This window comes from Lithobates pipiens, unplaced genomic scaffold (genome assembly GCF_037356315.1).
Source record: "Lithobates pipiens isolate NorthernLeopardFrog02 unplaced genomic scaffold, aLitPip1_a1.2 Scaffold_16, whole genome shotgun sequence".
In the NCBI taxonomy this organism is placed as follows: domain Eukaryota; kingdom Metazoa; phylum Chordata; class Amphibia; order Anura; family Ranidae; genus Lithobates; species Lithobates pipiens.
The window spans coordinates 249,040,977-249,057,949 of record NW_027507748.1 but is presented as its reverse complement, the minus strand read 5'-3'; the positions used below and the strand labels follow the sequence as shown (position 1 = coordinate 249,057,949).

Sequence of the window (16,973 nt, the reverse complement as noted above, 5' to 3'; positions counted from 1 at the left end):
CACATGTGTGGTTTGACTACCGTTTTCATATGCGGGCGCTACTCACGTATGTGTTCGCTTCTGCGCACAAGCTTGTCGGGACGGGGTGTTTTTACAAAAAAAAAAAAAAAAAAAAAAAAAAAAAACTTTTTTTCTAATTTAACTTGATTTTATTTATTTTTACATTTTTTTTTTTTTTTTTTTTTTACCACTACAGCCCCGGACCAATAAACACCTTAAGGACCAGAGGTCTTTTTCCAATTTCGCACTGCGCTGCTTTAACTGGTAATTGCGCGGTCATGCAATATTGCACCCAAACGAAATTTGCGTCCTTTTCTTCCCACAAATAGAGCTTTCTTTTGATGGTATTTGATTGCCTCTGCAATTTTTATTTTTTGCAATATAAATGGAAAAAGAGCGAAAATTTTGAAAAAAAAAAAAGATATTTTCTTCTTTTTGTTATAAGAAAAATCGAATAAACTAAATTTTAGTCATACATTGAGGGCAAAATTTATTCAGCCACGTCTTTAATAAAAAAAATGTCAATAAGCGTATATTTTTTGGTTTGCGCAAAAGTTATAGCGTCTACAAACTAGAGTACATTTTCTGGAATTTACACAGCTTTTAATTTATGACTGCCTATCTCATTTCTTGAGGTGCTAAAATGGCAGGACAGTACAAACCCCCCCCCCCCAAATGACCCCATTTTGGAAAGTAGACACCCCAAGGAAATTGCTGATGGGTATGTTGAGCCCATTGAATATTTTTTTTTTTGTCCTAAGGGATTGAATAATGACAAAAAAATAAAAAATAAAAATTTACAAAAAGTTGTCACTAAATAATATATTGCTCACACATGCCATGGTTATATGTGGAATTGCACCCCAAAATATATTCCGTACTTCTGAGTATGGGGATACCACATGTGTGGGACTTTTTGGGAGTCTAGTCGCGCACATTACCCCGAAAACCAATCACCACCTTCAGGATTTCTAAGGGTGCAAATTTTTGATTTCACTCCTCACTACCTATCACAGTTTCGAAGGCCATAAAATGCCAAAATAGCACAAAACCCCCCAAAATGACCCCATTTTGGAAAGTAGGCACCCCAAGCCATTTACGGAGAGGCATGTAGAGTCCATGGAATATTTTATATTTTGCCACAAGTTGCGGGAATATTACAAACTTTTTTTTTTTGCACAAAGTTGTCACTTAATGATATATTGCTCACACATGCTATGGGCATATGTGAAATGACACCCCAAAATACATTCTGCTGCTTCTCCTGAGTACAGGGATACCACATGTGTGGGACTTTTTGGGAGCCTAGCCGCGTAAGGGACCCCGAAATCCAAGCACCGCCTTCAGGATTTCTAAGGGCATACATTTTTTATTTTACTCCTCACTACCTATCACTACCTATCACAGTTTTGAAGGCCATAAAATGCCAAGATAGCACAAAACCCCCCCCAAATGACCCCATTTTGGAAAGTAGACACCCCAAGCTATTTGCTGAGGGCCATGTTGAGACCATTGAATATTTATTTTTTGTCCCAAGGGATTGAATAATGACAAAAAAAAAATTTTTTTTTTTACAAAAAGTTGTCACTAAATGATATATTGCTCACACATGCCATGGTTATATGTGGAATTGCACCCCAAAATATATTCCGCTACTTCTCCCGAGTATGGGGATACCACATGTGTGGGACTTTTTGGGAGTCTAGTCGCGTACGGCACCCCGAAAACCAATCCCCACCTTCAGGATTTCTAAGGGTGCAAATTTTTGATTTCACTCCTCACTACCTATCACAGTTTCGAAGGCCATAAAATGCCAAAATAGCACAAAACCCCCCAAAATGACCCCATTTTGGAAAGTAGACACCCCAAGCTATTTACTGAGAGGCATGTTGAGTCCATGGAATATTTTATATTTTGCCACAAGTTGCGGGAATATTACAAACTTTTTTTTTTTTGCACAAAGTTGTCACTAAATGATATATTGCTCACACATGTTATGGGCAGAAGTCAAATTACACCCCAAAATAAATTCTGCTGCTTCTCCCGAGTACGGGGATACCACATATGGGGGACTTTTTGGGAGCCTAGCCATGTACGGGACCCCGAAAACCAAGTACTGCCTTCCGGATTTAAATATAAAATGCTACCAAAAAAACTGTTAGTGATCGCAGGGATCAGGCCTGACTCTGCGATCGCTGCAGTTATGTGTTTAGTGTTTTGTAAGTTACAGTAATCGATCGATACTGCACTTGGGTGGGCTGGGCAGAGGGGCAAAACGCAGGTGCCAGCAGGTATCTGGGCTGATCCCGCTAACAATGCGTTTTTTTGGAACCCTGAACTGCTGGGGACGCTAGTATAGATCTGATCAGATCAAATATTGATCTGTTCAGATTCTATACCACTACAGGAGGTTTATGCTTTGCGTGTGGGTGTTAGCGGTACTGGCACTAACCTAGCGCTGCCTGGGGCGACGCAGACCCTGACCCTAAAACCTAATTGATAACACCCGCCGGGTGATCAGGGGGTTAAACCTTTATTGGGTAATAAATGGTGGGTGCCCTGATGCTATAAAAAGCAAACTAACCAGAGTCACCCGTAACACTTATACGGTGATCAGTGGTGAAAGGGTTAACTAGGGGCAATCAGGGGGTTCAAATTTTTATTAGGTAGTATATGGGGGTCCCTGGCGCTATATAAAAACCTGATGGGGAACCTAAATAACTAACTGGCTAACCAGCGTCACCAGTGACACTTATACTGTGATCGCTGGTGAAAGGGTTAACTAGGGGCAATCAGGGGGTTAAAACCATTATTGGGTAGTATATGGGGGTACCTAACGCTATAAAAACCTGGCGGTGAACCTAAAAAAATAACTAGCTACCTAACGACACTAGTGACACTAATGCAGCGATCAGAAAAACGATCGCTTAGAGACACTGGCAAAAGGGGGTGAAAGGGTTAACTAGGGGCAATCAGGGGGTTAAAACCATTATTGGGTAGTATATCGGGGTACCTAGCGCTATAAAAACCTGGCGGTGAACCTAAAAAAATAACTAGCTACCTAGCGACACTAGCGACACTAATGCAGCGATCAGAAAAATGATCGCTTAGTGACAGTGGCAAAAGGGGGTGAAAGGGTTAACTAGGGGCAATCAGGGGGTTAAAACCATTATTGGGTAGTATATCGGGGTACCTAGCGATATAAAAACCTGGCGGTGAACCTAAAAAAATAACTAGCTACCTAGCGACACTGATGCAGCGATCAGAAAAATGATCGCTTAGTGACACTGGAAAAAGGGGGTGAAAGGGTTAACTCTAGGGGCAATCAGGGGGTTAAATCTTTATTGGGGGGTGACAGGGGGCTACCCTGGACCTAACACCAACTGCCCTGACAGTTTTAACTGTTACAACTGACACTGAATGCATTGATCAGTAAAGAAATGATCAATGCAATCAGTGACACTGTGACTGGGGGGGGGGGGGGGGGGGCGGGGGGGTTTGTGTGCCTGTGTCTACCTACATGTCAGTGTAGTGTTGGTGCACACTTACTTTTAGTCTTCTCCTCGTAGTCCGGTCAAAAAGACCGCCCCGAGGAGAATGACATCACTTCCTCCTTCCTGTGTAAACAATACACAGTGGGAGGAAGTTTGTCATTGGCCAGGAGCGATCCAGAGGGGGTGGCCAACGGCCATCCCCTCATCACGGATCGCTTCTGCAGCGAACCGGACCACCGTATCCAGCCGTAGGGGGTCCGATCGGACCCCCCACCCGCTGGAAGGCAGGCACGTACATGTACGTGCTTGTGCCTGCCTGTGCCATTGTGATGACGTACAATGGCAATACGGCGGTCCTTAAGTGGTTAAAGAGATCACTTTTATTCCTATTACAAGGAATATAAACATCCCTTGTAATAGAAAAAAAGCATGACAGGTCCTCTTAAATATGCGATCTGGGGTCAAAACGTCCTCAGATCTCATATTTGGACTTAAATGCAATAAAAAATTTATAAAAAAAGGAATTTGAAAAAAAAATGACATTGAAATTTTTTTTCTTTTAAGCGGTATTGGGCGGAAGTAACGTTTTGACGTCACTTCTGCCCTCCTATGGTATAGAGAAGAGTGGGGGCCATCTTAGCCTCACTCTCCCTCCTCCGATAACGGTGACCACCATTATCGTAAACAGGACCGCCTCCTGTAAAGAGGGACATCTCGGTTGTGGCAGCAACTGCTGCCCTTACCGAGATATCCCACTTCAAAGTACAGACGTATATATACAGGAGGCGGTCCTTAAGTAGTTAAGGACTGAGATACCTCAAACACTGCCAATGCAGGGTGAACAACTGAACCTGCGAGAGAAATATGTTTTTAAATAGAAATTCCAACATCTGTTGGATCCTTCAGCATTTGAGCATTGTCTACAGGACAAGTCAGGTTTTTGTTTACAGAGGATATAGCAGCGTCAATTGCTGGAATCCCCCATTTCTTATAGAATTCTTCCTCCATAGGATAAAGTATAGAAAACTTTTTAACAGAAAGGTATCAACAGATTTGGGAGGCTTCAGTGAACCCAAACCAGAGGTGGGCTCATCGACTGACTGCGTTATGGGCAGTAAAAAAGTCGAGCTGACCAATTCAGTGAAAGACCGTACTAACAGTCTTCCCTCTGAAGCTGATCCTGTCATATTAGGATCTTTGGCAGAGGAGTCATCAGCCGCTTCCTTATCTTTGAGAAATTCATGATCTCTTGCCCCTTGTTCCTCAATATGATGGTCCTGAGCAGTGGAAGGGGATCTGCTACGCTTAGGTCCACTCTAGACGTGATGAAAGCATTAATCTTTTGCTCCAAACTTAAAATGGTAGAAGAAAAAACCTCCTTAGGTGATATACACAGGAGCTGCAATATCTGCCCCTCCTGATGGCTCACTCTGACCAACCATATCAATCTCAGAGGAAGATGCCATTATTTTTTTGAGATGGATCATGAAGCCACCAAGCGGCATGCTGTTAACGTTTTTTTTTTTTTAAACCTGCACCCAAGTAGAGGGGAAGAAAATCAGCACGGAGGCATGCTTTCCAGACACAGCATGGCCCTCTAAGTGTGAGGCAGTGAATGCTCAATACAGCCCCCAGTGGTGGCATGACAGCATTTACCAATTTTAAATGAGACATTCGTAAAAAAAAAAAAATTCTTAGAAAACTCCACTTACCTTACCCGCCACAGGGTTTTCTGTGGTAAATCAACAGACCCAATCTTCAACCTTCACTGTGGATTCCATTAAACCTTCAGGAGCTGGGGATCCTCGAGAAAACCCCCAATCCTGGACCTATAATAGCACCACCGCCAGTAAAACTTTATGGCCTTACTACCAAACTGTAATGGATCCTGGGGTCAAGCTCTCTAAAAAGAGAAGCGTTTACAGGCAAAACCTAGTTTCTTCGGATTTGAGGCCTGGATACCATTCAGTTTGGCCTAAAAGACACTTGGGATCCAGCAGCATGGCTAGCCCCAGCAAAGATTGCTCCAGTGGAGCTCAGCAAAGCACATCTTTACTCGTGACCAAGACCTTAGACACTGGCGAAAAAGCTGAGGTACTCCCAGTAGCGGGAGGGGCTATATAGGGAGTACACTTTCTGTCTTAGGGAGTGCCAGTGTCCATCACCTGAAGGTGGCCTATAACCCACATAGTAACTATCATGGCTCTGTGTCCCGTGATGTACAATAAGAAAAAAAGAATTGTTGTGCTATATAAAGATTGCCTAGGCCAATAATGGGGAACCTTGGCAGCCCCAGCTGTTTTGGAACTACATTTCCCATGAAGCTCATGCACTCAGCAGTGTAGTAGAGCATCATGGGAAACGTAGTTACAAAACATCTAGGGTGCCAAGGTTTGCCATCACAGGCCTAGGCTATAAGAAAATTGCCAAGACCCTGAACCTGAACTGCAGCACAGTGGCCAAGACCAGAGATTAAAACGGACAGGTTCCACTCAGAACAGGCCTCACCATGGGCAACCAAAGAAGTTGAGTGCACATGCTCAGCATCATATTCAGAAGTTGTTTTTGGCAAACAGACGTATGAGTGCTGCCAGCATTGCTGCAGAGATTGAAGGTGTGTCACACCATAGGCCGCACACTGCATCAAATTGGTCTGCATAGCTGTCATCCCAGAAGAAAGCCTCTTCTAAAGATGATGCACAAGAAAGCCTGCAAACAGCTTGCTGAAGGCAAGCAGACTAAAGACATGGATTACTGGAACCATGTCCTGTGGTCTGATGAGACCAAGATAAACTTATTTGGCTCAGATGATGTCAAGCGTGTGTAGTGGTAACCAGGGGAGGAGTACAAAGACAAGTGTGTCTTACCTACAGTCAAGCATGCTGGTGGGATTGCATTGGTCTGGGGAGTTACAGTTCATTGAGGAAACCATGAAAGCCAACATGTACCATCACATACTGAAGCAGAGCATGATCCCCTCCCTCCAGAGACTGGCCTACAGGGCAGTATTCCAACATGACCCCAAACACACCTCCAAGTCAACCACTGCCATGCTAAAGAAGCTGAGCGGAACCCTAGTTAAATATCTGTGGGGCATACTAAAAATGGAAGGTGGAGGAGCGCAAAGCTCTGTCATGTCGTCATGGAGGAGTGGAAGAGGACTCCAGTGGCAACCTGTGAAGCTCTGGTAAACTCCATGCCCAAGAGGGTTAAGGCAGTGCTGGAAAATTATAGTGGCCAAACTAAATATTGACACTTTGGGTGCAATTTGGACATTTTCACTTAGGGGGTTACTCGCTTTTTTTCCCTGCAGTTTAGACATTAATGGCTGAGTAGAGTTATTTTGAGGGGACAGGAAATGTACAAAGTTATACAAGCTGTACATTCACTACTTTACATTGTAGCAAAGTAATTTATTCAGTGCTGTCACATGAAAATATATAATAAAATATTCACAAAAAATGGGGAGGGGTGTACTCACTTTTGTGAGATACTGTATAGGCATTAGACACAGAGTGATATTTAATTTTGATTGAGGCATACAGCTAGTGAAAACCCAAAATTCAGTATCTCAGAAAATTGGATTATTATACAAGATCAATAAAAAAAAAAAAAAAAAAAAAAAAAGGAAGAAGGGGGGGGGGGGTGTTAATACAGAAATGTTGGCTTATTGAAAACCAAGTCCATGTATAGTATGCACTCACTATTTGGTCAGAGTGCCTTTTGCATTAATTACTGCATCAATACGGCGTGACATGGAGGCGATCAGCCTGAAGCACTGCGGAGGTGTTATAGAAGCCCACGTTGCTTTGATAGCGGACTTTAGCTCATCCTCATTGTTGGGTCTGGTGTCTTTCATCTTCTTGTTGACAATACCCCATGAATTCTCTAAGTGGTTTAGGTCAGGCAAGTTTTCTGGCCTATCAAGCACAGTGATACTCTGATCATTAAACCAGGTATTGGTACATTTGGCAGTGTGGGTAGGTGCCAAGACCTGCTGGAAAATGAAACAGCATCTCCATGAAAGCTGGTCAACAGAGGGAAGCATGAAGTGCTCCAGAAATCTCCTGGTAGGAGGTCTGCGTTGACTTTGGACTTGATAAAAGACAGTGAACCAACACCAGCAGATGACATTGCTTTCTAAACCATCGCTGACACTGGAAACGTCACACTGGACCTCATGTGACTTTGATTCTGTGCCTCTTCACTCTTTCTCCAGACTCTGGGACTTTGCTTTCCAAATCAAATGCAAAATTCTCTTATTTGTCCACCGCAAGGTTGCAGTCCCGCTATATGGTGACGATCAGCGCCTTTACTAGTAAAAATAAATATGCAAGTTCTTCTTTGTCATTATGCAAAGGGTGGGGTAAACTTTACCTCCACCAGTAGCATGAGACAGGTGTATTCATCTCTCCAATGGTAGACATTTTTTGGAGGGGCTGCTGGAGAAATCAACCCCCCCCATCCCACAGATGTATCAACATACACATCTCATAATAGGTTGCTCCCAAGGCAGGCAGACACAAACAATAGCACAATGGGATACAGCCACAGTTCAAACTCTAGTAAGTACAGGCAGTCCCCGACTTACGAATGGCCTCAAATGCCGGCCGCTTGTGCTGCACGGTGGTCCTGGATACCTCCAAGCACCTCCGGACACATACCACACTGCAGTACTACATGGCCATTTGAGTCCAAGATCACATAAGTGCCCGGAACATCCCTCATCCATGCACAGGTGGAAGTTACAATTACAAATGCATTGTTCCTACTTACGAACAAACCTACAGTCCTTATTGATTTCCTGACTAGGGGACTGCTTGTACCCAAAATAAATTTGTGTCATTTTTCCCCACAAATAGAGCTTTGTTTTGGTGCTATTTGATAACCTCTGTGGTTTTTATTTTTTGCGCTATAAACAAAAAAAAGCAACAAATATGAAAAAAAAAACATTTACTTTTTGCTTTAATAAATATCCCCAACAATTAAAAAAAAAAAAAAAAATGTCTTCATCAGTTTAGGTCAATATATATTCTTCGACATTTTCCTTTTCTTCAAAAAATAATGAATTGCAATAAGCATATATTGATTGGTTTGTGCAAAAGTTATAGCGTCTACAAACTATGGGAAAGATTTATTGGCATTATTTTTTTTTTTTATTATTACTAGTAATAGCGGTGATCTGCGATTTTTAGCGGTATTGTGACGGACAGTTCGGACACTTGACACATTTTTGGGACCAATGACATTTATACAGCGAACAATGCTATAAAAATGCACTAGAATACCGTGTAAATGTCATTGGTAGGGAAGGGGTTAATACTAAGGGGCGATCAAGGGGCTAAATGTGTGTTCTAACTGTATGGGGGATAGGACTGAGTAGGAAAGAAGACATAGTGTTGTTTCTACTTTCGAGGAACAAATTACATGTCTCTTCTCCTCTGACAGCACAGGGACTTGTGCGTTTACACACACAGACAAATCCCAGTGCTGGCGATCACCGGCCACGCGCACTCTCCGGCGGCTCTTAAAGGGAACCCCGTACGGGGTTTCACGCAGGGGTGCCACTGTGTCCCAGTAAACAAAGGTGAACTGCTAGGGAACCGATTAAACCCTGTGCATGAGGCCTTAATGTGAATGTTTATATATAGAAAGTGATTTTAACTATACAGAGCACAGGCCTTTAAAAAGTATACTCCTATTAACTCAGTAAATGGGTTTGTACTGTGGCTGCAGTAAATTGCAGAGAGATGACATACTGTAAACAAGCAGACCTTAGCACTGTTGCAGTGTTTCCTGGTTAGCATTATGTAGGACCTTCTGACTCTTACAATCTTCTACACAAGATTGCACAATTTTAATCATAGTAACTATTAGGGGTGCAACGGATCAAAAAAACTCACGGATCAGAGTCAAAATTCCATCACCATATAGTCCCCATTGTAATATCCACAATCTCCCCACTGTAATATATATCTCCCCCACTCTAATATTGGCTTAGTATGGCTGAGCATGGCTGGGTATCACCGGGTATGGCAGAGTATTGGCATGGTATGGAGCGATGGCTGTGACAGAGCAGCGCTGTGGGCACTACAGATCCAGCCCACAACGCTGCCGCCATCCAATCTCTCCCCTCCACTGTACAGATCTGTACACAGACGGGAGAGAGGACGCCAGTTTGTTTAAAGTGATCGCTCTGTAATTTAAAGGATCACATTATAAACAGCCAATGGGTGCACCAAGATGACCGCCGCTGCGGAGCTAGGCCCAAGCTGCAGCTTTTCCTAAGGCCGAGGCACACTCTGCGGATCGCGGCCGTGTGCCGATCCGAACAGGGTGACCCGTTCGGATCACGGTTCGGTGACGATCCGTTGCACACCTAGTAACGATTACAGAGAACAGACATAACATACTGCAGGGTTTTACAAAAAAAAAAAAAAAAGAGAGAGATTAGGTAACATACCGCATTCCCATCGCTGTCTATCCTGCTATGAGAAGAATGACACCCTAGAAACTGCTGCGAAGAGGTAGAAGTTGACATTGTGGCAGTGATAACTGATAGTAACAATACCTACAAGGAAAAAAATAAATAAAGTTTATTACCATGACTTACAACCAACAAATTCAAATATAATTATGTGTAACTACTGCAGGATTCGAGATAAAATGAGAATCCCAATTTGCTAATAAAAAAATAAAATAACTATTTTTTTTATTCACTGAAGTGCATTTCTTTCACTGAAAAAATTATGTTTATAAAACTGCTGCGCAAATATAGTGTGACAAAATATTGAAACAACCGCCTTTTTATTCTCTAGGGTCTCTGCTAAAAAAAAAAAATTAGGCTCCAAGTAATTTTTCTAGCAAAAAATATACTGATTTAAACCCCTTATGTAGTTAAAATGACCTCATTTACAGACTGAAGTGCATCCCTTTGATCTGGTAAATGAACAGAATGATACATTATATATATACACATATATATATATATATATATATATATATATATATATATATATATATATATATTTATTTATATTACACATATATACACATCTCTTTGAGGCTAAGGAATGTTGTTGATGGGAGATCGCAATTTAACGATTAATCGTGCAGCTCTAATGGGTAGGTACATGAAGTATTACTTTAAATAAAATACATCAACAGAAAAAGAATGAACTTGTTAAAATACCTAGGGCAGTTATCCCTCTCTCAACCAGTGTGCCGCGGGACCAGGGCTGTCAGAGGAGCCCATTCCCGGCACTGTGAGAAGCTCCATCAGCTTCAAAAGTGAAAGTAAAGTGCAGAGGATTGTGCTGTGCTCTCCGCTTCCCCCTACAGTGCAGTACCCGGCTGAATGAGGAAGCTGGAAAGGTACAGTACTATTCTAAAAGCTAGATAAGTGTTAACTTGGGCTTATTCATGTGTCTGTATGTGTGTGTACGTCTGTATGTGTGCGCGCGCGCATATGCGTCTGTACGTGTGCGCGCGCGCATATGCGTCTGTACGTCCCCGCGATCGTCTCACGGAGCGGCCGAATGGAGGAAATGCTGTGTAAACAACATTTTTCCATTCTGCCTAGCAACTAGTGACGCTGATCTCTGCTCCATGTGATTGGAGCAGAGATCAGTGTACACTAAATGAAAGCCTAACCCCCCCACAGTTAGTAACACACCCCTAGGAACACTTAACCCCTACACTGCCACCCACTGGTTAACCCTTTCACTGCCAGTGTCATTTACACAGGAATCACTGCATTTATATAGCAGTGATTACTGTATAAATGACAATGGTCCCAAAAATGGGTCAAAAATGTCCGATGGGTCCCCCACAATGTCGCACTCACAATAAAAATCGCAGATCACCGCCATTACTAGTAAAAAAAAAAAAAAAAATAATAAAAAATAATAAAAATGCTATAAAACTATCCCTATTTTGTAAACGCTATAACTTTTGCGCAAACCAATCAATAATCGCTTATTGCGATTTTTTTTACCAAAAATATGCAGAAGAATACGTATCGGCCTAAACTGAGGGAAAAAAATGTTTTTTTATATATTTTTGGGGGATATTTATTATAACAAAAAGTAAAAAATAATGCGTTTTTTTCAAAATTGTCGCTCTATTTTTGTTTATAGCGCAAAAAATAAAAACCGCAGGGGTGATCAAATACCACCAAAAGAAAGCTCTATTTGTGGGAAAAAAAGGACGTCAATTTTGTTTGGGAGCCACGTCGCACGACCGCGCAATTGTCAGTTAAAGCGACGCAGTGCCGAATCGCAAAAAGTGGTCTGGTCTTTGACCAGCAAATTGGTCCGGTCTGAAAGTGGTTAAAAGGAGAGGGGGTGTGACCAGACAGTGTACACACAAAACCCATTACTATCCTCCTAAGCTGACAGACATATGTCTCCTCACCTCTCCTCAGTAGTTTACACAGAGTCTGAACCTGCAGCCTGCTATTCGGGGCAGGAAGAAATTGAAAACTGCCAGCTTGTACTGTGCATAACTGCAGCAGGAGAAGAGCAATTTCATTCATAGAAACACAACAGTACAAACCAGGTACCACACTAGGCTGTCTCAAACTAGTTACACAATGCATCCGGAAAGTATTCACATAGCTCAGCCTTTTCCACATTTTATGTTACAGCCTTATTCCAAAATGGATTAAAATGGATTATTTTACTCAACATTAGAAGAAGAAAAAAAAAAAAAAAAAAACATAATGACAGCATGAAAGATGTTTGAAATTTTTACAAATAAAAAAAAAAAAAAAAAAAAAATTATTATAATGCACATAAGGATTCACAGCTACGGCACTCAAAATTGAGCTCAGGCGTATTCTGTTTACACTGATCATCCTTGAAATGTATACTAGGGCTGCAACTAACGGTTATTTTCATAATCGATTAGTTGGCCGATTATTGTTTCAATTAATCGATTAATAACCTTAAAAAATAAAATAAAATAAAAAAAGCGGGTCAAATTGACGTTCATTTTCAACCACAGTGATGGGAAAATTTGGAAATAGAAAACTTCTTAGTCAAAGGTATTTTCAGACAGTGGATGTGGTTTTTGTTCAGATATTACATTCATTTTAAAAACAAGTGAAAATTTCAAACAAAATTCTTTCACTCAGCAAATGTACAAAGATTTTTCGTCTGAATATTCTCATCTGAAAATTGATCCATGTGGCCAGCATAAGGCTCGGTACACCTATGCAGTTTGCTTTTGATCTGTTTCTGCAGTGCTTTTTGCTGTACGTTTTGATTTTTGTGCACATGATTTTACTGCAATTTGCATTTTTTGCATTTTTTTGGGGCAGATTAAAAAACAAAAATTGCTGCAAAAACGCATTACGTGCTTTTCTGCAGCTTCTCCATTGAAGTATATTGAACTATATTGAACTAACTAATAAAAGCACCATTGTGCGTTAAAAGTCCCTGACCCTTTCACATGTGAATGTGTCCCATAGGAAACCATGTAAATGAACTGTAGTGCGTTTCTGCAAAAAGCACCAATAAACACATAAATGTGTACCAGGTCTAAGACGTTTAGTAACATAATGGGGTTAACAAAAACGAGCCCTTTATAGTAGAAAAAAAAAAAAAAATCAGATGATCACTACATTTTTTTACTGTAGAACTGTAATATTTACAGTAGCGATTATTTGCTCTTTTGTACTATAAAGGGCTCTTTAGTTTTTCTTTTAACCCCATTAGGTTACTGGCCGATTAATAGATTATAAAAATAGTAATCGATTTTCAAAATCGATAAGTTGTCGACCGATTAGTTGTTTTAGCCCTAATGTATACAAAGCTTGATTGTAGTTCACCTGTGGATAATTCTGCTTATTGGGCATAATTTGGAAAGGCATACGTCTTTATAAAGTCCCACAATTAACAGCGCAAGTCAGAGCACAAACCAAGCCATTAAAGAGGGATTCCACCTACAAAAAAAAAAAATATTAAAAGCCAGCAGCTATAAATACTACAGCTGCTGACTTTTAATAAATGGACACTCACCTGTCCCGGGTTCCAGCGATGCCGGCAGCCGAGGTCGATCGATCGCTCGGCTCTCGGCTGCTGCCGCCACCATTCTAGGTGAGGGAATCAGGAAGTGAAGCGAATCAGCTGAACTTCCCGGTTCCCTACTGCGCATGCGTGAGTCACGCAGCGCAATAGGAATTGTCCACGCTGTCTCTGGGACCCGTGTGTGTCCCAGCAGACAGCGCGGCAGGACAGGAAGAGGCATAGACTCCCACGGGAGTCTATGCCCGGAAGTGGGTGTAAATACCTGTCTTTGACAGGTATCTCCACCCCCTCCCCCCTGAAAGGTGCCAATTGTGACACCGGAGGGGGGGAGGGTTCCGATCAGCGGAAGTTCCACTTTAGGGTGGAACCCCGCTTTAAGTCCAAGGAGTTGTCTGTAGACCTCAGACAGGATTGTATAGAGGCACAGATCACAGTGATCTCCATCATCCGTAAATTGAAGTTTGGGAAAACCAGGACTCTTAGAGCGGGCCGCCTGGCCAAACTGAGCGATCAGGGGAGAATGGCCTTAGTCGGGAAGGTGACCATGAACCGGTCACTTTGACAGAGCTCCTGTGTTTCTCTGTAGAGAGAGGAGAACCTTCCATAAGAACAACATCTCTGCAGCACTCCACCAATCAGGTCTGTATGGTAGAGTGGCCAGACACAAGTTATCTGCAAAACCACTGCAAAGAGCAGGCAAGTATAAACATGTTTGTTATTTTTACAGGGAAAACAATATAAAATAGTGCACTTTTATCAAGAAAGAAAAATTGTGTTTTTAAGACCACTGCACAAATACTGTGTGACAAAGTATTGCAATAACACACACATATTATATATATATATATATACACACATATACACACACACACACACACACACACACGTATTATGTTAGGGGGATCCAAGTCATTTTTTTAGCAAAAAAAGAAAAACACCTTAGTTAGATTTACCTGTAACACTATGTCTAGGAGTCTTTCAGGGCAGCTCCACCCTTTTTTCCAGGAAACAGTGCAATCAGTTTCTTTAACCACTTAACAACCGGCCCATAGCCGAATGACTGCTACACGGCGGTTGTTTAACTCTGGGAGGCCGTCATATGACGTCCTCCCAGAATTCCGCTCTCGCGCGCCCCCTGGGGTGCGCACTCGAGAGCATCCATGACTGCCGGGTCCACAGGACCCAGCGCATCACGGATCACAGTAAACGGCCGCTCATTGCAGCCGTTTACCACGTGATCGCTCCGTCAAATGACGGAGTGATCACTTGTAAACAAACTGGCGTCATGTTATGACGCCGGTTCCTCCCTCCCCCATGTTAGGACGCCGGTTCCTCCCTCCCCCATGTTAGGACGCCGGTTCCTCCCTCCCCCATGTTAGGACGCCGGTTCCTCCCTCCCCCATGTTATGACGCCGGTTCCTCCCTCCCCCTCTCTGTACCGATCGGTACAGCGGAGGGGGAAGAGATCGGTGTCAGCAGCGCTGTGGGCTGCATCTGCAGTGCCCACATCGCTGCTCACCGAAAATTTAACCCCTCAACTCCCCGCCAATACTCTGCAGTAAAATTCCAGCCAATACTCTGCATTACCCTGCCATAAATTGCCATACTCTGAGATACCCAGCCATACTCGGAGGTACCCTGCAATACCCAGCCATAGACATCCCCCCCCCCCCTCCGGTGCTTCTACCGACTCGCCAATACGATCAAAGCCAGAATCTTTTTTTTTTTTTTTTTATTTCAGGCTTCCCATCCTAGGAGGTGAGATGCAAAAAGATCCAGAAAGTCGACAAAACAAACAAAGATGTCACCGCTCCAAATCAAAACCACTGACAGGCTGCTAGCTCTCCAAATGGGGTTCCAGGTGCAGGCTGATTGCATAAGCCAAATGTGTAGAAACAGAACGAAACTCTGGATAGCCGCACTCCGGATTGTGTAAAAATTAGATGCCTTTATTTCTTCAAAATGCAAGTGCAAAACTTCATTGAACAAAACGTCACAGCAAAAATGGAACAAAAAAGGATTTTTTAATAAAATAGCCAACGCGTTTCACGCTACAAACAGTGCTTACTCATAGCTAGCTTATGTTCTGAATAACAAACAAATATATACTATTCATGTATAAGCACAGCACAGTGAAATCAGAGGTAAAACCATGACAGCTGATAAGGCTATCATCATAGATTCTCCACACATGCATTCCACACCCAGTTGTTGGTTGGTGAAAATAACTGGGAAAGGAAAAAAGGGGAAAAAAAGGTGAACATGTCTGTGTGTTGAAACATGATTAGATGAAAAGTATAAATATGTAAAAAAAAATATATATACACATACATATAGAGGTGAAAATAACAAAGTGTGAAAATAAAAAGAAAAATGTATATATGTATATAGGCGTGTATAAATGTGTGTATATAAATATATTGGTGTAAAGGTGATAATAATACATGTAATTGTGCACTAGTGCAGAGTAACCTTTTACTGCATAGATAAAGAATATGAATAAATGTCATAAGATTCAAAGTAAAACAGTATTGAATGTTTATATGTATGTAAATAAACTCAAATATTTAGAGAATGAACTGTGTTATAACAGTGACAGGGATGAACCTGCACTAAACAAAATCAGTCTCCTGATCTTCCTTCACCTGTCAAGTTTTGTGATACTTGTGCATTATTAGATTTACAGGATCTTGCTATGGAATCGGATTCCTTCCCCCTTGACCCTATCGATGTTTCCCTAAAAATGTCATTTAAGACTAGATCCAATTTTTACCCTATCGAGTCAAGGGGCAAGGATCTGGATTTATTCCAAAAAATGGTGGAGAGAGACTTGACCCGCCTTGCTCGCACTTGTCATAAAAAACCATTTCTTGATAATTTAACAAATGCTGAAAGAAATGCTTTCAAATCATTGTCAACAGATAAAAACATAGTTATCAAGAATGCGGATAAGGGAGGCAGTGTGGTGGTCCTGAATTCATGTGATTATAAAGCAGAAGCACTGCGTCAACTTTCAGATACCAACACTTATCAATTACTGCGATCTAACCCCACTGCCTCCTTTAAACTTGAACTTTCTAATTTGTTGAATAGAGCTGTCAGGGCTGGTCTTCTGTCTGAAAATGACAAAATCTCTTTTATTCCTGAGAATCCAGTCATGCCTATTTTTCACTATCTTCCTAAGGTCCACAAGGGGTTAAATCCCCTTGTGGGTCGACCGATAGTGGCAGGAATAGGCTCTCTTAACGAACGATTAGGAGAGTGGGTGGATAATTTACTCCAGCCTTTAGTCCTAAGTTTACCTGGATATCTCAGAGATACTGGTGATTTGCTGAGTAAATTACAGAATCTAAAGTGGCACTCTACATACAGATGGATCAGCTGTGCTGTTACCAGTCTGTATTCCAGCATTCCACACCGACTGGGTTTAAGAGCAGTAGCTCACTTT

General features: G+C 41.9%; 1 protein-coding gene across 3 annotated transcripts in view; it reads right to left on the bottom strand.

Moving 5' to 3' along the window:
- MDM4 (MDM4 regulator of p53) overlaps window positions 1–16,973 on the bottom strand; it is a 207,819-nt gene that overhangs the window by 168,136 nt on the left and 22,710 nt on the right. For 2 of the 3 annotated variants that reach the window (XM_077481257.1, XM_077481258.1), the window contains one exon: window positions 9,958–10,065. The exons of the other annotated variant lie outside the window; for it this stretch is intronic. In XM_077481257.1, coding sequence (XP_077337383.1) covers window positions 9,958–10,065 — 108 coding nt within the window. The remainder of the gene's footprint in view (window positions 1–9,957; window positions 10,066–16,973) is intronic. 3 annotated transcript variants of the gene reach the window in all.